This window comes from Rattus norvegicus, chromosome 15 (assembly GCF_021556685.1).
Source record: "Rattus norvegicus strain SHRSP/BbbUtx chromosome 15, alternate assembly SHRSP_T2T, whole genome shotgun sequence".
In the NCBI taxonomy this organism is placed as follows: Eukaryota; Metazoa; Chordata; class Mammalia; order Rodentia; family Muridae; genus Rattus; species Rattus norvegicus.
In genome coordinates this window covers 6,057,201-6,079,927 of record NC_141548.1, presented here as the reverse complement: position 1 = coordinate 6,079,927, position 22,727 = coordinate 6,057,201, and the positions used below count along the sequence as shown (strand labels likewise).

At 43.0% G+C, this 22,727-nt stretch overlaps 1 protein-coding gene and 1 pseudogene across 1 annotated transcript; both read left to right on the top strand.

Annotated features, from left to right (window-relative positions):
• The first annotated feature begins 9,165 nt into the window (after positions 1-9,165).
• On the top strand, positions 9,166-16,635 carry LOC134481918 (uncharacterized). Its single transcript, XM_087586985.1, has 6 exons — positions 9,166-9,270; positions 9,396-9,623; positions 10,364-10,526; positions 11,667-11,798; positions 12,257-12,433; positions 16,044-16,635. Exons 2-6 carry the CDS (start codon positions 9,473-9,475, stop codon positions 16,141-16,143), a joined length of 723 nt encoding a protein of 240 aa, XP_087443111.1. The 5' UTR covers positions 9,166-9,270; positions 9,396-9,472; the 3' UTR covers positions 16,144-16,635.
• A 4,950-nt stretch (positions 16,636-21,585) lies between these two features.
• Glrx-ps3 (glutaredoxin, pseudogene 3) lies at positions 21,586-22,105 on the top strand (annotated as a pseudogene).
• Positions 22,106-22,727: the final 622 nt, after the last annotated feature.

Genomic DNA, 22,727 nt, shown 5'->3' with positions numbered 1-22,727 from the left:
ATTATATACTAAAAAAAAAGGAAAAATAGGACTTCTCAGTTTAATCTGGCAGACCTAAATGTCATGGACTTACTGGATGGAGCAGGGTGGGCTTGATCCTGTAGGAATGTACCCAAGCACTGAAATTGGCACTTTGAGTCACTATGCCCAGTTGTGAAGAGTCCTTTCATGGTTGTGGTGAGCAACTTTGCTTATCCTTTCCTATCAGCCAATTCTTTCTATATAAATGAGATCATTTCTGTAGTGTCTGGTTTCAGGTGAATTCTGATTGGCTCTGTGATTCTGACATTTTTGTGGCTCCAGTTGACTAAAGAGGAAGCCATCCATGGTTTTCTAGGTCTCTGAGTGTTTTACCTCTTTTAAAAATATTAATCAATCATGTTTATTTAAAGTATTAACATCAGAAATTTTTAATGGGAATTATTTTAAAAAATCATTAAACAACCAAATCGATTTTCCTATTCTAGCCATATAAGCCAGCTGGACTTTGTAAGGAAAATGATCTAAAGCATCAGTGTCAAGGACTACAGAAAACTGCCACCCACAGGTAAACTGCCACAGTAAAGTGACTACAGCATGGTTCTGTCATTCATACCAGACAACCCAGAATAAATACCTTATAAAAAGAATTAAAATCTATCCAAACCACTTAAAATACTTAAATGCAGAAACCTTAATTTTCCTTCAGTTGGGCCAGAAACCACCACAGTCGCTATGGTCAGTGTTCCAGGGAGAACGAGTGGAATGTTTAATCTTAGGCCAACCAACATAGCCCTCGACTTTTCAAAGAAATCGTTTACTCAGGTATACTGTAAACAAGGACTGTGGCAACACAGGAAACAAAGGCAGTTGGCAACTGAAACTTCTAGAAGCTCATGAAAACAATACCATCCAAACTGCAGATGGAAAAGGAGAGACAGGTAGTGCCAGGTTCTCTGCAGTCGTTCGGTCGTGCAGGGTGTCAAACAATCGCTGCTTCCCACACCAGGATGTTAGCCCACAGGAGGGGCTGGCGGGACCTGTCCACTGTGAGGACTGGAGGGCTTTCCAGGAAGGCTGAAGCCTCTCAGGTTAGGAGGCCTCAGTAGAAAGAGGAGCACAGCGATCACCATCCAGGCCATCAAGATCACAGTGATGCTGATGCCACTGTCACCGGAGGGCCCTGGCAATTCCCGAAGGCATTCTGTGTTGGTACAATAGGCCCGGGACTGCCGGAGCAGATTGATGAGTCTTCTCATAGTGCGTTCATGAGAGCAAATACATTCACAGGGATCAAATCCTCCTTCAGTCATGGTTGGTTACCAGCTTGACTTTACTCAACTCTTTAAAGCCACCCAAACAAGTGGTGGGTGGGGAGGGAGGTGGTCTGGAGTGTTCTGGACGCCCCTGTGGCTGCCGCTGCTGCTGGCCGCCACCCTCCTCCCCTCCGGATTAGATAGGCCATGTCACTCTTAGCCGCTAGACCCGTATCTGTGTTTTGCCTTTTGTATGGGTGGGTGGATCACGAGGTTGTCAAGTGTGGGCAGAATCTGGGAGACAGCTTTGCCTATCGAGGTTGGTGTTAGTCTTTGTATGGTTACCAGGAACCAATTCCAGATCCTCTGGAAGAACAGTAAGTGATTTCAACTGCTGTGATATCTTCCCTGCCCCTTCCTCTATACTTTGATCTTTCTTTTTTTTTTTTTTCTTTTCCGGAGCTGGGGACCCGAATCCAGGGCCTTGCGGTTTCTAGGCAAGCGTCTACAACTAAGCTAAATCCCCAACCCCATACTTTGATCTTTCTGTAGTCTCTCTGACTCCATCTGCCATAATGAAGACTTCATCTCATAAAACACTGTGGACAATAGCTACTGTGAAAAATACCATAAGTTGACAGAGCCTCCATTTTCACATAAATATATAAACACATAAATACCTAAAGAAACACAGAGACACACATAAACACACGCACAGAACACACAAAGACACACAGAGACACACACAGCCCAAGTCATCATATTCTTTAGTAATTCTGACCAGAGCCAAGTGGTTATAGGGATAGAAGAAAGTACAATTCCCAGCAATTGCAACTGAATATCATGTAATGCATATTTATGAAATGCATACTTCACAGTATTTTAGGATTCGAGTACATTATACTATCTATCCTTTATTTTCAAAAGTATCGAAAGTTATGAAGAGAATTCAGGACTAGTTCAGACTTGTGTCCATCAGAATCAGAACAGTTTGCTGTTTGAAACTTTCTTTTATTACAACTGTTTCCTAATGTCACATAGGAAAACCGGCTTCAGCCAGAAATGCCTTTAGCTACCACATGCATCTGAATCTCACCCTGGGAAAACCATGAGAATCCATGAGAGAATGTGTGTGGCTCTTTGATGTCCAGCTTTCCTGTAGGTCTCTTCTGGCTTGCACGGATACCACTCCTTGATTCCACCCTCTAAATGGCCGTGCAACCTTCTTGCCTTGCTCTGCTGCTGGTCACTGACAACTTGAGGAAGGTAAAAATTGCCTAGTGTGTTAGTGAAGCAGGCCTTTGAATGTCGCTCTGAGGGGTTTTGGGGAGAGAATCGACTTAAAGCTCACTCTGAATGGTGGTAACACCATAACTCTCAGGCCAGGTGCCTTCACTGAATGGCACAGAGAGGAAGCTAAGAGGTAGAATTTCCCTATTTCTGCTCCCTGCTCCACCCACATGGAAAGAGTCTCATTCACATCCTGCCAGCCAGTCCACTTCTACCAACTGCACCTCTCACAGCTACACTCACCCCTTCTAGGATGGAGTCTGTGCTTCCCGACTCTGAGCCAATGGAACCCTCCTTTCTTAAAATGCTTCTGTGACAGAATGGGAAACACGACCAGTGCAGTCACTGCTTCCTTCTGCCTTTTGCACACTCCTCCCGCCTGGTTCCCTCACAGCCTTCGCAGTCCAATGTGTCTATAAGAAAACAGGCTAAAAATGTCACCTTAATTCTCCTTTGACTTGTCTCTGGGAAGAGCCTTTTGCTACAACAGCCCAGATAGAAGAGTGAAAGAGGAAAAAGAGAAGAGAAGACAGTAGATGGCCTAGGCAAGGGATAACTGAAGTTCTCCTTGTAACACAAGCTACTTCCCAAGATATTACCATTAATCCAGTTTCTGTGTCAATATGACCCCCAAAACCTAACCACCTATCATTAGAGCACATTTGCTGACAAAATTTTGTTGCAGTTAAATTTCTATTATATGTCTTTCAAAACACATCTAAAAGTGGAGTGGGCTTTTCCAGCTAGATTCATGACCTCCTCTCTCCCACACAGCACCCATACTCAAATCACCTGTGACATCTTGTTTCCTAAACACAGGTATGGCTGTCACTTTTACTTTTCTCCATGGGATAGTTTAGGTAGAGTGACCTGACCACACCTGCCAATCAATGATTGGCCTTCTAGCTTTAATGACTTCGAAAAATTTATGTTTGTTGATAATGGAAATCCTCCCACAGTATAAAGTCATTTGCTCCTGCTCTCAAACAGAGGAAAAGAAAGAGAGAGAAGGTCTGCCTGCTAGGCATAGTCAAGGTAGGTCAAGGCCTGTTGGCAGATTTTTCAGCCTGCTGAGGTATGGAACCTTAAGAGAAGGTGTACTTGAGGCTTAAATTTCTATTGACCTTGGTGGTTAAAAACAGAGTAGTTTGGGGGATGGGAACGAATGCATTGTTTATTTTAACAATTTGTTTCTGTCAGCTTGTGGTTATGCTTCCCAGAGTGCTATAGTAAAATAGGGCTTTGAGAAATGTGCTTGTTGTTTCCTTGTACCCACCAGCAGCCCTTTCATAGCTGTCTCTTTCCTCTTCTTTTGGCCTTTCCTCATCTGCCCCTCAGAGAACCTTTCCACTTCCTACCAGTCAGTCCACCAAAGTAGGGCCATGCCGTTTCAGGAAACTGGAATTTCTGAAAAGCCCATTGAATATGGAAAGCAATATCCCCCAGGATATGTCCTGCAGCTCAGAGTAAGATGTTGCAAAAAGAGGATAACTGACTGATCTCCCACTTTGTGCTTTCAAAAAGAACAAATACTTCAAAACCATAGTTTCTTCCGCCTCTCCATTACAGAATCTGATTTCAGCCCTGCACACTGTGCTCTCCTGGATCCATGGATGCTAAGCTGCAGGTTCTGGAGATGCCAACCCCTCAGATGAATTCAATGTCTGCTCAACTCAGTCCATTCATTCACAATTCCTGGAGTCTTTGCGTCCACCGACCCAGACGCCCATCGCCGATCGAGAGTATTCCACGCAGCGGATCGAGTTCCAGCAAGCAGAAGGATCTTCAGTCACAGAGCACATTGCGGAACTTTCCTGACATGCTGGACAGAACTAAGAGGTTAGTGAGAAACAAGTTTGTGAAAAGGATCCTATGTCGCCATCTTCTGGGCAAATACAGAATTACATCCTATTACCTTACTTTGGAGTCTGAGGCTTCCTTCTAGCCTCCCATGTGCCTCTGTTCAAGAATAGATGCAGATATTCACAGCCAACCATTGGACTAAGCCTGGGGACCACAATGAAAGAGTTAGGGAAAAGCCTGAAGGAGATGAAGGGGATTGGAACCCAATATGAAGAACAACAATATCAATTAACTGGAGCCTTAGGAGTTCCTCGGGAATAAACTACCAACTAAAGAGGATATATGGTCCCGGCTATGGCTCCTGATACATATAGTGTAGAGCATGTGTAGCAACAACTGGCTCATCTGACATCTCTGGGAAGGGAGACAACTGGCCCTGTAGAAACTTGATGTCCCAGAGAAGGGGGATGCTAGAGGGGTGAAGTGGAAGTGGGTGGGTAGATGGAGGAGTGCCCTCTTAGAAACAAAGAGGATTGGGAGGGTATGGGGGTTCAAAATGGAGAGACCAATGATGGGGATGACATTTGAAATGTAAACAAATAAAATGACTAGTGTATAATAGATGGTAACAGACGTCTCCATAAGGACTAGATATTCATTATCTGTAACAGGTTCATTGAAAGTCAAAATCCATAACTGTTGTGACTTACTTATTATTGAAATTTCACATAGATGAACACAATCAACATTTTAACTTCTCTCCTTGCACCCATAATAAATCATTAGTTACCTTTATAAAACAATTTAAAAAGCAATTAGGGTTTCTACTCTCTTAGGCTTTGATACAGCGCTCATTTTACTGTCCCTCTCTATGTTCCCTCCATTGCTGCCCTCTCCCTGTCTCTTCACATTTCACATTCCTATCCCTGACAGTGTCCCTCAGCCATCCATGAGTGAACTTGTACTTCCCTAAATGAGGACAGTCTGGCCCACGTCCCTAGACCCTCACACTAAACTGATCATACAGTCACACAGATTGAAGAATCAACAGCTAACACCCACACCCACATTTCAGTGAATATGTATCCCATTTGTCTCTTTCAGTCTGGATTGCCTCATCCAGAATGACTTTTACTAGATCCATTCATTGTCCTGCATAGTGCATGCTTCCTTTTTGCCTTTTGTAATTGTTAAGCAGCAATGCAGTCTGTAAATGCACCACGTTTTCTTTATGCATTCATCCGTTAAGGGACAACTTAAATATTTCCAAATTCTAAGCATTATAAATGAGCTTCACTGAACATGGTTGAGCAAGGGTCTGTATTCTAGGATGAATCAACATCTGGACATGAGACCTGGAGTTGTATCTTAAGGTACAACAATTTTCACCTTCCTGAAGAACCATCATACTGATCTCCGAAGTTGCTGTAGAAGTTTTCCTTTCCACCAGGAGAGTATGAATGTTCCCCTTGCTCCATAACCCAGTCAGCTTGAGTTGTCACATGTGTTATTAACTTTAGTCATACTGACAAGTGTGAAAAGTGATCTCAGAGTAATTTTTATTTGCATTTGCGTGATGTGGAAGGATGATGAATATTTCTTATGAATTTCTGTCATTTGAGTTTCTTTTATTATGAATGTTATGCTTAGATATGTAGCACTTTTTAATTATTTTTCTTCATATACAGTGTTTTAGTTTTTCCAATATATATTTATATTAGCCTGTTGGGCCCTACCTTGGAGTGTTTCCCTTCCCCCTCGCTGTGCCTTTCAGCCTACTATGGCCAGAAGTTGTTTACACCCTTGGCAGCTTCTCTCGGTCCCTGATTTGGGGCCAGGACCTTCCATGGCACCCATTCCTCTTGCTGAGCCTTTCAGCTTATTGATGTTAAGAAGTTGTTTACGCCCCTGTGTTGGGGCCGGGACTTGCCACGATGCAGATTTTTCCTGTTTTCCTATTTTCCTGGTTGGGGTTTTCACCTGCTTTATTGTTTTTCCACGGCTTTTGCCTCTGGTATATAAGGAGATCTCAGTAAAGCGTGGACAGCCTTCTTTTAACACGAATGACCCGAGTGTGTGTTTCTTCTTAACTCTTATAGGCCTATGCCCGGTTCTGAGTGTCCTGATGACACAGGCATCATCAAATGGAGGTCCCACCAAGATTGGAAAAGAGAGGACAACCTGACAAGATGGTCCCAGGAAGCCGGCCAGTGAAGGAGGGACGTATTGGGGAAAATGGGCCAGGAAAAGTCCCAGTAAGCAGGATACAGAAGCACCGTGGGCATTGAAAGCACTTGCAAAGAAAAATAAAGATTTGGGGTACTGGTGAGTAAACCTTGTAAAAAGGGACAAGGTAATAATGGTCAAATGTTTTTGTGTACGTGTTCTTTTAGAGTTATGCTAAAATCTAGAGAAGCAAAGTTAATTCTCATAGATGCTTTTAGTCTTTGGACCCTGATTAGAGACAGTTTACACCCTAGACAAGAGAGAAAATGGTTTGAGAAAAACATTCCTCCCAGACTCTCCAGATCCTTTGGCAAAAGAAGGAAAGTGAGATTAAGCTTTTTAAGAGCTCTCCTAGGGACATCCTGCCTCCTTGCTGGCTCCTATTGGAGAAGTGCTTATTTCTGGTTCTATGTCCTTTAGGTAGGTTATCTGAGTCCTTTTGGTGGGACACCATCTAGCTCCTTCCCTCTATGTCTATTGTCTGTCCTTGTTGCACCAAACTGTCCATGGATGTCAATGTATGTCTGGGTTGTGCTTCTTGTTGCTTGAATGTTTTGTGTTTTATGTTTAAAAGAAAAAATGGTGAAAACTTTAAATGCTGGTTGATTCCCCTTGATTTAGTTTTAAGTCCTTTCAAGAAAGGAACAAATAAATAAAACAGTTTCAATTGACCTTTGGAGCCCAGCATCCTAGATAACTGGTTATCTCTGGTGTTAACTGTCATGTGTGTCTCTGACTGAATCCTGCCTCAATGGAGGAATGTAGCTAGGAGCCTAGGTCTGTCCACTGGGGAAGCTCCCCAGGGGGCTGGCTCAATGTCTACACTAGCTGGCCTTAAAGGTGCCAGCAGCTTCAAAGCTTCTATGGTAATGGAGCTGTTAGCTGTTTCTCTTAGAGAAATCTTTGACTGTGATATTTGGAATCAACAGGTAACAAGGTGCTTCTTTTAAAATGACAGCTAAAGAAGTAAAAATGGTGTTTGATCTAAGTACTAAAGATATGTGTAGTCACTTCATTTTTTTCTGTTTGGTTTTAAATGTATAATAAGCTTTACATGTCTTGGCTATAGGTGACTGGCTTTTAAGTTATTGGGTATGGTTGAAAATTTGTAATATTTGTAATAGAATGTTGGCTTAAAAAAGGAGTCATTCGAGAAAACACGTGGCATGTGCCAACCCAGGGAAACAGGTCTAGATTGGGATAATATTTTAATATAACTCTTATCATGGAAACCGGACTTGTAAAAGAATTTAGGGCAATGTCTCTTTGGTGAGGTATTAGAGCCTGCAATATCGATCCTTCATATGCAAGGCTTGGCCGTCATACTTTATAGCATGAGGAATGGACTTGGTGTTTTGGAGAGACTGGATTTTGGAGGATAGTTTGGTGGAGGGTGAGTTTTGCTTTCCAAAGATATGGCTGTGCTCTGATGTTACAAGGGAAACTTAAAGATTGTGGCTAATGATTGCCAGTGTTACATTGACTACAGTTTACAGTCTGATCCCAGACAGACTCGGGATTCTAACTCACACATATCTGTGCTTAAGAAAAAATCAAACAGGTGGAGATTGTCACAAGGGTTGATGAGGCTATGGAACTTATAAGAGCATGACAGCCTGCTTCCTCCAACTGCTATTTCAAGAAATACATATAGAATTATTATAGATTTAAAAGATTGGTCTTTTTTTTCTTTCCTTTTCTTTTCTTTTTTTTTTTTTTGTTTTTTTGTTTTTTTTTTTTTTTTGGTGCTGGGGACCGACCCGGGGCCTTGCTCTACCACTGAGCTAAATTCCCAACCCCTAAGAGATTGTTTTTATACTGTTTCTTGCACTCTTGGGTTGTTGTAAAATATTTCATTTCTTGTGTTTCCTTGGGTTTTGTTTGACTTGACCATACATTTGTATGCCTTTTTGAAAGAAAAATGTACTAATTTTTATTTATTTTGGTGAATTGTTCTTTGGATGACTTTTGTCTGTGGTTCCTCTGAATGCAGTTCCAACGGTGGCCAGAGAGACACCAGATACTGAGTTATAAATGATGGTTAAGCACCCTGTAGGTCCTCAGAGTGAAGCCAGCAGGTTGCCCAGGTCGAACTCCAATTCTAGCTCCCAGTGCACCATGATGTGCTACAGCTTCTCTGCTTCCTCCTGCTCTTCCTTGGCCAGCAGCACCTCTGCATTCTGCCCCTCCATGGCTCTCGCTTGGGTCTCAGTTCCTCCCTCACTTTTGGGGATTTTAACTTTAAGAATGGACAGAAAGTTTACAATTTGATGTTTGCTCTATACCTGAGAAGCTTTTTTGCCAGGAAAAGGGAGTTTCCATTGCACAAAATGGGATGGTAAGACAGAGATTTCAGGAAAAAACATGGGTGAATATATTGAAACCATGACCCCTCTCAAGGCACACTCCATGAAACAACATACTCCAACTTGCATACATTTAAAGGTGAAGGAAAAAAATATTGGCCTCTGGGGAACAGTAACAACTGTAGAAATTGGACTATATGTCACATGCATGGACCCTGGGTTTATACATTTCAGGAAGAAGAATATCCCTCATCCACGGTCTTTAGACCTTTGGCTGTTAACAAAGATGTTCTATCCATTTCAAGGTCTGATACAACTCTCCCTCTCCTCAGCAACTGAGTTGTAATGAAGGAGTGAGAACTCTGAAGCTCTGGAAGGAGAGTGAGCGAATGGGTGTTCCTGGCTCAAAAGTGAGTCTCTGGAAAAGCCACTGCAGAAACTGGTCAGTCTGGGTGGAGGTAGTTAGCAGGTAAGCTATGGCATTTCCCAGTGACATCACCGGTAGTGTCTTCCCTGGAAATTCTCTTGTATCCAGGAGACACTAGAATGTTCTGTGATGTCAGCAGTGTTGTGGTGACACCAACTGCCTGAGCGATTTCCCTTCATTTCCTAATGGGTTCCCGAGGAGGCATGTTCTCCAGGATCCTCAGTCTCTTTCGGAGGGACAATCATATCCATTCAGGCACCAGACCAAGGCAGAGGGAGGCCAGCCTTCTATCATGTTGGAGAAGAAGACGAATGGAAAGGTCCTTGAGGAGGTCAAGTGAGTACTGGGCAGGGCAAGGGGAGCTCCCTGGAGGAGGTTGGTTTGTGTTGGTCCTTCCAGGAGTAGGACGTATGATTTAGAGCCTCAGTCTTCCTAATGGCTGACCCAGACACAATAATTTCTGATCATTAGTTTGACAGAAAACCAACAACTGTTATATGTCAAGGGGCTTTCCTTGGATGTCTTTAGTGTCCTGGGCAGTGTCAAAGAATACCAGGATGAGCCTTTATAAGAATAACAAAGTGTCTCTTCCAGGATCGGCTGTTGAAACACTTCATTCTCAGCAGTGTCCTGTAGATTACTTGGGTAATTGATGCCAAGAGGGATACTCTCCTGGTCATATATCAAGGTCTCAGTTACTTTGTCCTTGAACACACATGATTAGGGATTCAAGATGTTAAGCAGTTTGAACTCAAGGACTTACCTGCCTCACATCAGACATTAGCTGAGAAGGTCCTCCAATTCTTCTTGTTTAGGCCAGCTTTAGAATTTCAGTGACAGAGGAATGGCTTTAGGAGGTGTGGTCTATATCTATGATGGCATATGTCATCATATGGCTATGATGGTGGGAAAAGGGAACTAGCTGAGTTCAGCTTAAAGATAGCTTTCTTGCTCTGTCAGGGATTCACTGTATCTGTAGAACTGTTCATCCTCAGACTTCTGTTTAGAGTAAGCATAGTTTTTCTTGACACTGTGTCCACATATATGCCTGTTTACTGGTGTTTATCTACCTACAGAGTTTGATCAGAAGGCATCGTCCCAACCCTCCACGACACCTGTTGAAGAGGAGAGAATGAAGCGTTTGGAGAACATCAAAATTGCTCTCCAGAAGATGCAGAAGGAGAGAGATGAACTCAGGAGAATCCTGGCCGATTACCCGAGAAAGAATTTAAATGACAGGTAGTCACAATGCAAGTTCTGTTAAATCCACATTTCCTCACATCACAGTAGGCTACAACTCCAGGGTGTCCTCATGGTCAAAATCACTTTCCTGATTGCATCAGAATGTGAAGTTCAGATGGGAATGGGATGGTGGCACAGGCTATTTTAATTCCTACAAACGGAAATCATAGCCTGTGGCCTGATTGAATCACAGTCTGGGAGTGAGGGTAGTAGTGTGTGAGCTCTCATTGTGTGGTTTAAGGAGACTGGACAGGTGTTGGCTAGTGGGAATTTCTAGGTGCTCTGATTATGACCAATCATTGTTGTAATTGACTTGGAGGTGCTTTGGGTTCAATAGTTCCTGTGAAGAGCTGGAGGGACCCAATCCCACTTGCTGCCTCACAGTGTGTGACTGGACTGACAACAGGGGATCATTGGTTTTCTCTGGTTTTATTCATTGTATTTGGAGATAATGCCACATCCTTATATTTAATTGGCATTCTAATTGTATTTGAGAGAGAGAGAGAGAGAGAGAGTGTGTTTTGTGTGAGTTTGTGTGTGTGTATGCATGTGTGAGTGTGTTTGTGTGTATCACTTAAGATCTGGGTATTCTATGTACTGATTTGGCCTGAGAATTATCCTGTGTCAATTTCCATGGCATGATAATGATGAGGGTGAGAGCCTCACTGTGAGCAGTAGAACATTTCACATCTGCTCAGGTGGACGCACATGGGAATCTCCTGGTGCGTGTTATAAATTCTTTTCCCTGTAAATACTGTTCATATTCCTTTGGGTTTTCATGTAGCAATAGATTCTATGATTGAGAATTGTTACCTAAGAACAGGAGAATAGTCTTCATGGGCTTAAGTTGGAGCCTGGATTGTGACACAGGGTCCTCGAATGTTCTTGGCAAGCTAGTCTATTCCTTCAAACCCCCTCAGGGAGCTCAAGCAAATCAGCTCCCTCCTTCTGTTTCCTGGCACTGCTGTCTCCGTGTTCACAATAATAAACTTAATAAATATCAAATGACCCAGTACCAAGAAGCAAGGGCGTGGCATGTCCTAGGCTGGGGTAGTTCAGGATTCAGTCTGAATTCATGTAATTCTTGAATCCTTCATTCATAATGTTATTTCATCCTTGGACCATGCCTTACCACAGGAACAACTTTGAGTCTGAGATGCTCACGATGCAGCACCAGGAAGTGATGACCGACATGAAGAAAATGAGTGAGCAGGTCAATAGAGCTTTGGTCAAATGTACACACCTCACACTGGAAAATGACTGGTACTGGTGAGTAACTTACAAGGTTGTGACAACAGCACAGGGCACAGCATGTGTCAGTCCATTCTTATCTTTGAAGTAAAATGAGGATCAGGCTTTTTAGTGTTTGAAGCAGACAAGGAAGCCTGTGTCTAAGGAAGGCTCTAGGACACACAGGACACAGAAAGATTGGCCTCCAAGCGACATTCTAATAAAATGGACAAATAAGCACACATGGGGATTAAGTCCTCTTCTGGGAAAAACTTGAATCAATGGTGTCAGGTTTTTGAGAAGTGCCCTGAGTCTTCTGGAATGTGGCTCTTTTCTCCATTTGACCTGTCTCTAGGTCATGCTCCATGGCTACTGTGGACTTGGACTATAATCTGGGGCTCTCTTCAGATCAGGACCCTAGAAGGAGTAATGGACTTGGAGACGTGGGAGGAAGTTGGAGACTGGCTGGGAGTCACCATTTTTTCTTTGTGTCTCAGCCGCAGCTTCTGCCCCCTCCTAACTGAGTTGTTTGAGCTGAAGAACAATGCCCAGAGAGCACGGCATGAGAACAGGGAGCTTCTATGGGAACAGATTGCACTGAAAGAGTCTATTAAGGAAACAACAAGGTTCTGTGGGGAAGCCAGTATGAAAATCCGTGTAACAAGCAGCCTCAGGTAGGATGAATGAAGCATCAAGGGCAGGTTTTCCTGATATCTAAGCATAAACCAAGTCAAACCAGTTTAACCTTCTCCACCTTATCCAGACACTCTCCTAGGTCTCATCCAGTTGTTCATCTCTTTGAACATTTACAAAACTCTCTGTGATGTTAGCTTCATGCAAGAAACTGGAGGATTGACAACCAAATCCTCCTGCTCAACTAGAAAATGCATTTCCTTAAGGGGGATCTGTTGATCACACACTGCACACTTACATGCCATTATGCTAGAGGGATGCCATGAGGTAGCCATCTTTGTAGTGCACAGAACTGATTAGAGTTCAGTTCAATTGCCAAAAGAATGGCTCTCATTGTCAATTATGATGGGGCTTGTGGACTTTCTCTCCTTTTCCCCGTACATTGAAAATGGTCCCTCCTGCCTGTCCAAATCGTGATTTCTAGTGACAGAGCTTGAGAAGCAGTTTGTCCGTCCTGTTTTATGTCAGTGTTTTAGTGTTCTTTCCTGTGGCTTATGTCCTGGAGCTGACTGGATGAACAGGGATGTAGGAAAGACTTCTCTCAGGGTGAGGGTTTGTGTGAGATATGTGAGGATTAGAGGGATTTTTTGTCCAGCTCTCTCAACCTAGTGTGCCCAAGAAGTGCATTCTCTACACAGGTTTACTCTATAAGGGAGGGATAGCAGTGTCTAAGCTCTCACTTGACACATTTCCTTTGCCTAATCTGTATTCAACAACTGTTCTTCCAGCCTGATGGCCTCCCCATTCTTTTCTGCTTCTCACTTATGATTTCTGTTCTCTCTCTCTCTCTCTCTCTCTCTCTCTCTCTCTCTCTCTCTCTCTCTCTCCCTTCCCCTCTCCATCTCTCTCTGACTCTGTGTGTGTGGGGGGGTGTTTTTTTGTGTGTTTGTGTCTGTGGGCACATACATGTGTGATCATGTTTATGGCTATGATGCATATTGTACTTTGGAAGTTGTTTGTTTTAATTGTTTGTGATATGGGTGTCTTATATATAGAAGTGTGTGTATATGTGTGTTTTTTCGCATGTGTGTGTGAACTCATCAAGTTTCTGAACGCAGACACATATACATGTATTTATATATATTGTATAAGTCTATATGTACATATTTAGAAACATGTAAAAGTATACACACACACACACACACACACACACACACACACACAAACACTCTGAGAGAGAGAGAAGAAGAGAAAACCTAATCTTTCCAATTACATTTTAAACTGTTCTTAATGGGGTCTTGATCACTATTCAAACTATTTAAACTGGGAAAACTATTCATCAACATTGACATTACTTGGAGAAAAACTCAGGAATAGGGTACAGGGATGTGAGGAGAGGCTGCTGTGTGAAATCCATGTACCTGAGTGTGGAAACTGATGACTGAGGGCTCTTCTGCCTTCTTTGCTCTCGGTGTATAGTAACAATGGAAGGTCATGTGGCTTGTTGTGTCTTCTCAACATCCTGGTTATGTTAATCATTTCCTGCCACCACTTTCTTTCCAGATTGGCCTAAACTTGGTTGAATATACCTTGGCTTTGGAGTTTGGCCTGGAATTTGTTATTTGAAAGATTAATTTGCTTAGAGTTGAATCTGCAGCACAAGATGTCCAGGAGTTATGCTGAGGTGGAATCACATCTTTGCCTCAGACAGAAACTGAGGCTCAAAATAGTCCACAGCACTCACCCTGTGTTGGGTCTGTGGCACTCTTAACCATTGTTATTCAAAATCATTTGATCTGAGTGAAAATCATCTGTAAGGAGGGTTTAGAACAGTGAGACCCTCAGACATTGCTGGAGGTATCAAATGGGTAGCCCTGTGAGACACCATGTACAACTCTTGTGAAAGTTCAACCTTTTGACACAGGGTTCCAGAAGAAGAAGTAGGTGTGAGCAGAGAAACTGTGGCACATTAGTGTTGTAGGGGTTCACCTCAGAGCAGCCATGAAGTAAAATTATGCAGATGTCCACCAGTCAGAAAGTGAAAAGGTACAATGTTGTCCACCCTTCCATGGACTGTGGCTGAGTTTGATTATACCTGCCAGCATTTGGCTTTGAATTAGCCTTCTCTTACTCGAATTATATCTGATAGCATCCCAGTACAAGTTTTACCTTGGATTGTGGTTATGGAGATTTCCTAGCTGTTTGTGCTGGTAGTTTGGCTCCCCTGTCAGGTACTGTATGGTAAAGGGACCTCATATTGAAAAATGCAGCTCACTTTGCATGCACTGGGAAACAGTGAGCAGAGGACTGAAGAGGCTCACCTGCCCCCACCCAGTGCTCTGTTGCCTGAAATCAGCCTCCTGTGCACAGCCTTGTGACCTTGCTAAGGAGGCTTGGCTAACAGGCCTAGATGTCACATTTCTAATTTCTGATTTTCATGGGAATACACTTTATTGGCTGAGCTGTCTTTAGGCTATGCTCACTGTGTACTTACCCCATTCCAGGTTTTTTTTTCTTATGCCACAATAGTAGACTGGGTGATCTCTTCTATTACCATTAACTGGGAAACTAACCACATTCTGCAAAATACTCTGCTTGTATGTGTGAACAAATATAATTGGGTGAGTTCAAAAGTGTGTATGTCTGGGTATCTGTCTGTCTGTGTCTGTATACATGCATGCCTCCATGGGCAATATAATCTTCTAATGACCAGGATGAGGAGAGCATGGAGGAAAGTCTGCAGGAGCCCCTGAATCAGCAAAAACTGGTCACTGAGCAAAAGGCCTTGTCTGAGAAGATGCAGCATCATTTCGGTGTCACTGAGATGGTTTGAAAGCACAGGATGAGAGGACCCAAGTAGATTCCCTGTACTTATAAACTGTCTTATTGGGTGTGTGACTTTCTCCATAGTTCTCAGCATCTGTCAGCTAGGAGCAGATCAGAATATTATTCTTGTCCATTTTAAAAGACATTCCGTCCATGAAGTGTATGTGATCCATAGAGATTCTGGCTATTGTGTACTGATCCCTCCAGTCTGAGCTCTCTAGTATTATCTGAGCCCAGTGCCTTTAAGTCTCCCCACAAATAGTTTTACGATACCCATAAACAAAGGAGTGGTATAGTTTATTGTCTGCATGAATATGTGCTTTAGAGTTCAATGCCTACCCTCGGCAAGATTTCCATGCCGCATATTCTTGCCAAATATAATATCACTTCAGTGTGCATGTACTTCTTGCGATATTGTTTCTCTGGGTCTTTGCTGATATTGAGGTTGTCAAGTGGACCCCAGGCATATTCCTGCACTGGAGGAATAATAATAGTCTTCATTTCAGAGATGGCCGGGTTTCCAAGGCCTTCCTATTGTTTTCTAGGTTGTTCATATCTCTCCTCAACTGACATTTAGCCATTGCTACATGATATGAAAATATAATGTATATGTATGATTGGATTTATCTGCTCTCCACTGTTCAATTTTTAGCAGTTTTAAAAGCTGAGAAAATATGCAGGCCTGTGGGATCTCTTCCCCTTCTCTCTTGGGCATGAGAGAATGACCTCAGATGAAAGATCATCCTGGATTATCCTGCTGAATTGTGCTGCTGTGTATGGGATAAGTGACATGGCAGGTCCTCACCAGGTCTTTTCCACCCCTAGGTCTGAACACTGCAGCAGAAGGTTTCCCAGGGCACAGAGCAGGACTACAGCTCTCAGAGACAGGACTGTCCACCAGGAGCACAGAGGGTGCAAAGATTGACACCACCTCCCCCATCTCAGTCCTTGTAACCATAGCAATCTTGGGCTGCATTTGAAAGACCTTGAGATGTGGCCTGGAACACGCCTCACATTTAACCTTTTGACGACTTGTCCATCAACAACCAACCACCCGGAATGAGGCGTCTACATTCATCTTGAGGAGATTTTTACCATCTTACCTGCCGTTCTGCTGTGTTTGCAAGGCCAGCAACAGGCTGGAGTTATATGTTGAAAACTGTGTAGCAATTGAATGCTGACTAATTTACTTGTTATATTTGATATTTAGTTTGAAGTTTGGTTTTATGCATTTGGTTTTATTTGTTTAAGTTTGAAGTTTTGTTATTTATTTGTTAACTTTAGTTTTTTAATTAATATGCTATATTCCTAATGCTATATACATTGAACTCATTGACTCCCCACTTTAAAATGTTCTTGAATAAATTAATGCTTGCCTATAAATAAAAATGTGACCTTTAACCCTTCACTCACAAGACCGTCCTGAGTCGTCTGTGGTTCTTCCTCCTGTAGCAGCACAAGTGTAAGGCAACAGTGGTGTTCTGCAAGTCTCATGCAGCTTAGGCTTCATCATCAGTTCACAGCCAGCCAGAGCTGCACAGGAACCTGTGCTCTTGATGTAGACAGTTTGTCATGCTCTGTGGAACCCACTTTCATGATGAAAAATATCCTTGCTTTATCCTTGTGCTCACAAATTTAGCTTCCTTTATAATGACAAACAAAGGAGAAACAGAGAAGTATTTCTCTAATACCTTAGAGGAAATAAAACCATTCAGTATGGGAATATAAAAAGCGATCAGGACACATGGAGCTGTATGCCTCTGCATTCCTTTTAATACAGCATCGGTTATGACTGCAGATTTATTGAATTCCAGCAATTTTGGAGGAACGATACTTTTAAAATTTTTATTAGATACAGTTCTTTATTACATTTTAAACATTATTCCCCTCCCTTGTTTCCTTCCTTAAGCCCCCATTCCCTTCCCTCTCCCTACCCCATATGTGTATCCCCTATACATCCCCCTTATTGTTCACCACTATTCCCCTGCACTGCTCCTGGAACATTTTCTTTATTGTTTTGTTGGTTTGTTTGTTGTTATTCTTTTTCTCCCATTTTTATTAAATTGGGCATTTCTTATTTACATTTCAAATGTTATTCCTTTTCCCAGTTTCCTGTCCATCAGCCCCTTAGCCCCTCCCCTTCCCGATCTAAATGGGTGTACCCTCCCCGTCCAACCCCCATTACTGCCCTCTCCAACATTCCCTACACTGGAGGTTCAACCTTGGTAGTACCAAAGGCTTCCCCTTCCACTGTTGCCCCAACAATGCTATTTACTGTTACCTACGCAGGGTCAGTCCATGTGTAGTCTTTGGGTAGTGGTTTGGTCCCTGGAAGCTCTGGTTGGTTCTTATGGGGTTGCAAGCCCCTTCAGCTCCTTCAGTCCTTTCCCTAATTCCTCCAATGGGTGTCCCGTTCTCAGTTCAGTGGTTTCCTTCTGGCATTTGACTCTGTATTTGACATGTTCTGGCTGTGTCTTTCAGGAGAGATCTATATCCGGTTCATGTCAGCATGTACTTCTTAGCTTCATCCATCTTATCAAGTTTTGGTGGAGATAGAGATATAGATATAGATATAGATATAGATATAGATATAGGTATAGATATAGATATAGATATAGATATAGATATAGATATAGATATAGATATAGATATAGATATAGATATAGATAGATATAGATAGATATAGATAGATATAGATAGATATAGATATAGTAGATATATACATAGATAGATATGGACCACATGTGGGGCAGGCTCTGAATGGCGTTCCTTCATTCTCTGCTCTAAAATTTGCCTCCCTATCCCCTCCTATGGATATTTTGTTCCCCCTTTAAAGAAGGAGTGAAGCATCCACATTTTGCTCATCCTTCCTGATTTTCATGTGGTTTGTGCCTTAGATCTTGTGTATTTCGAGTATAACCAAGAGGCGAGGATGCAAAAGAATCAAATGAATAGCTTGACGCCAGAGGTTGGTGGTGAACACCAGAGGGAAAGATCATTCTTCCAGAGACAATTGGCAGGTTTCTGGTAATTCAGCTTTACCAGACTACTTGTTTGGGTCCACAGAACTCTCTCAGTTGCCATCAGCAAGGTATGTTATACCCACATACACTGGACAGTGTAGAAGGAGATGTCAAAGCCAGATGTCACATTTACACCTATGTAAATAAAAAACAGAGATCATTTACCCAGAGAGGATTGCATACAGGTAGCCAATGCTCTGATAAATTATGGGAACCTGAATTAACTGACACATGGCCTCCTAGAGTAAGATAAAAGTACCTGCTTGTTTTATTGATACCTTTTCTGGGTGAGTAGAAACTCACTACACCAGACTGAAACTGATCATAGAGCAACTAGAAAGCTCTGCTAGGAACTTTCCCGCTAATTTTGCCACTCACTAGGAATGCTGCCATATAATAGCCCAGCTCTCACGGCCAAAGCCTGTAAAGAACAGTCAAAGATTTATGCATAGTTTGGAGTCTTTGTTGTGCAGAATTCTGGGCAGGTGGAAATAATGAACAAGATGTTAAAGGAAACACTATGGAAACTTTCATTAGAGTCCAGGAAGGGTGGAAAGGCTCTTTTCTTATTTTGGGCCTGCTGTACTCCATACAAGGAGGGATTGAACCATAGAATATTATGTTTAGAATACACCCCCCATTGCTTCTAAGTCTTAGAGATCAGCACTTGGCAGAATTCTTCAACTATTTTATTCTTGAAATCCTGTCCGTCCAGTTCTCTGTAAAGTCTATTACTTTGACTATCAGAGAGACCCAGTAAACCTCTAAATCTATCAACAATATCCCCTAATTTGGACCTGGTGGTAGTGAAACTGCATGAGCCAAGTGGGCATCGAAAAGGACAATGAAAGCAATTTGCAAAGGACCTACGTGGCGATGTTTTACACTCTTACAGTTATGAGTTTAGGTGGAATTTTAACATGGATTCCTCACAACTAGGTCAAGAACGTAGAAGCCACAGATGACAATGCCAAATAGACTCCCTCCAGAACTTCTGGACCTATTAAAGTTGAGCTTTCACCTGACCTCAAGCCCTTCCACTCCCTGTCCAACCTCCTGGATCTTACATTTGGCATGAATACAGGATCATGGTCCAAACTCTAACACCCTCAGGCCTGTCCCTGGGAACTCAGGAAGGTGGACACTAGAGAAGTGACGTCTAATGGAACTGCAGAGGACCAATCTCCGTCCACGTTGTCCTTTGCTCACTGATATCTGGTTATTTTTTTTGAGAAAGGATCCAGAAGTTTATCATCTGAAGTAGGTGCACAACATTTAAAGTTGTATATTCACTGTGTAACTGGGTTCACTATGTTACCAAGATCATTGCAACAAAGGAATTGCGAAACAGAGACTTCGTGAGTACACGTCCACGAATATATGTAAAGAAAGCCGGCTTTGAAGGAATGCACAATAAGAAAATGAAATCCAATATCCAATAAATTAAAGGTCTGGAGGGAAATACTGACTTTTGGGAAACCAGGAAAACCTAGGAAATTGGAATGTATGTCACAGGACTGGATCTGGGAATAAAATTATTATGCAGAAGAATCTTCCACCCTGTGTCCCTTGATCTTTCTCCCCACGCAAGCCCCTGACGCAATCTGCCCTTTCAGAGCAGGTAACTACTAATGGAGCAAAGAGAAATCTCTAGCTTTAGAGGGAGGAGATATGGAAAGGGTTCCAGTGTGTCACTGGAGAGCCTCCTGGAGATGGCACCTCAGAATCTGGTCACCATAAGGAAAGCTGGTTAGCAGGAGGCCCTGGCAGTTCCCGGTGACGTCATCCAAATGCTCTCCTGTAACGTGGCCTTCTTGACAGAGTAGCGTAAACTGCAATAAAAGGATACACTTGAAAGTAAAACTTGGAGGAAAGGCCCTGGCATATCTACATTGTCACTGTGAACTGTGACATTGCTCTCTTGGCTTCTGTGCCCAGACATGAGGGCTCTGAAGCTGTGCTGCATCCTGTGAACTGTGAATGAGCTTGTGTCACACGAAGCATGTGAATGGAGTGAGAAGACAGTAGGAGGACCTTGTGACACTGCCCTCCCAATGGAGACATGGAAGTGTTGGCAATCACAGTGGGTGAGTCTCAAGCTGCACTTTGAGACCCAGCCAGGCTACGTTTCACCTGTCAGCTCACTTCCTGCACATCCACCACAGGCCAAGGGCAGGCTCAGATGAAGCTCTGTTGAAGACAGGTGCTGTCCCTTGTGAGCTGCATCTCAGGGTATGCGGAAGACCATTCAGCCTCCCGTGATGTGGGAGATCAGAGTAGTAAGAGGCAGGCAGAGGGGACAGTTCTGTGTTTGTTTTCTTGGCTACCATAACTACATCTTCCAGGCTAAGAATTTGCTCATGGGAGTCTGCTGTGTCACATGTGTAAAGGCCAAGCTGTCTGAAGTCTCAATAACACAACTGGCTCCAGGCTGCTTTCTCAGTTACTGGGATTTACACGCAGTCCTTCGTACCTTGTCTTCTAGATCCACAAATTCTTTTCTGGCTTCATATGTACAAGGCATATTTTCTCAGTCTCTCTTTCTAGAGACCAGTAGGAACACACATATTGGATAGCCATGCTTATTGTCTAAACTGCCAGGCGTCCAGGTAGGGCATTAGTGGGTACAACATCATATCTCAGCATCTCTTACTGTAAGGGTTGAGCAGAACTCCCCCATCTCATCCTGGGTGACGATGTACATTAGACCCATCAGATTAAATAAAGAATTGAAAGACTTTCCTGGGGGTGAAGTGGTAAGGAAATCATGTTGCTGTACCATAAATGCACTGCTATGAGCAAGCTTCAGACAGCATGGGGGGATGCAGCCTGCAGCAGAGACCACAGGCCTTTGGTGGAGAATGATTCAGTTCAAAACTGGGAAGGGAGAAGGATGGTTGATATTGTTCCAGAAGATCTCACTGCCTCTAAAAAGAGTTTCTTCCAGATCAGTGAGTGATTCTTGTAAAGCAGCTCCTGGACTGGACTACTGAGACCAACCAAGAGCCCTCCAGACTAGTGCTTTCCAACCAAGAGACAAAAGTATCTACTCTGCGAATGATACATAGATACATACACAGAATACCTGATGGATACAGAGTTTCTTCAGTTCCATGAATGAGGGATTCAGCAGGTGAGATGGCTCAGCAGATAAAGGTAATTGTTGCCAACTTCCTACACCTGAGCTCCTTCCCTAGGACCTACATGATTGAAGGAAAGAACAAACCCCTCACAACTTGTCCTCAGATTTTTATGTAGTTGGGTTTTTCCAGATCTTAGTCCACAGAAGTAAAGACATCTGGTTTTCCAATCCTATTTGACACGGGACCAGTACCTTCAACCGAATGTTCCTTCCTGGAAAGCTGCAGCCTGTCAGCGTGGCTCAGTGGTTTGTGAACTGCAAGTTCCCATCTGGGAAGGTGGTCGTGTTCATCCAGCCCACCTGCCCCTATTGCAGAAAGACCCAAGAAATCCTCAGTCAACTGCCTTCCAAACATGGTCTTCTGGAATCTGTGAACATCACAGCCACTAACAACACCAATGAGATTCAAGATTATTTACAACAGCTCACTGGATGGAGAACAGTTCTTCAGGTCTTCATAGGTAAAGAAAGACTGCATAGGCAGACGCAGCGATCTGATCTCCATGCAACAGAATGGGGAGCTGATGACCCGGCTGAAGCAGATTTGAGCTCTGAAGTTAGGAAAAGGGGTGCAGGCAGAGGCCATGCCGAGAGCCATCATCCAGCCATTCCGACGGCCAGTACCCCTGAGAGATGATGTGCATCACAGAGGATGTCACTACTTTTTGGTGATGGGGATTTTCAACAAATTGGCTTTTATTTCTTCTTTTCCTCAGTGCTAAAACTTGTTGCTGTTTGCCTCTAACCATGGGGCTGAGAAGCTTAACAGACAACACTGGCTTGATTTTCCATTCATCATGTGCTGACACGTCTCTGCCTCTAAGCCCATGTTTCCCATCCAGTTGATCTAAATCCCCATTGAATCTGTTTCTGGTTTCCTGCCATGCTGGTCAGCTGAAGTCATTTTGCAGAAGTCCACTTCCTGAATGGTTATTAAATCAATGGATATTGTGAATTTGTTCATGAGCCACACTCAGGCCTTTCCCTCCCTCCTGCATGCACCGTCCCACTTCTCCATTCACAGCTCTCAGCCAGTGTTCTCAACCTTGCCCTCCCACAACCCACAGAAGTCCACACTCGTATGAGGACGCTGTTTGAAAAATCAGATGAAGAGCTTTAGCATACTTGGTCCTCACTGTAGCCATAATAACATAGACGACAGAGCTGATGGTTCATTGATCTCTATTCGTAAAGGAGATTAAGAAAATCCCAAGAAGTTTTATGTTGATCCTAGTCAGAGTACCAGCAAAGTCAAATATGAAATGCAAAATTGCAGAGCTCTCCTTCCAAGAATATCTGTATCAAAACTTGTTTGCAAAACACTGTCCTAAATAATTTCCTCCA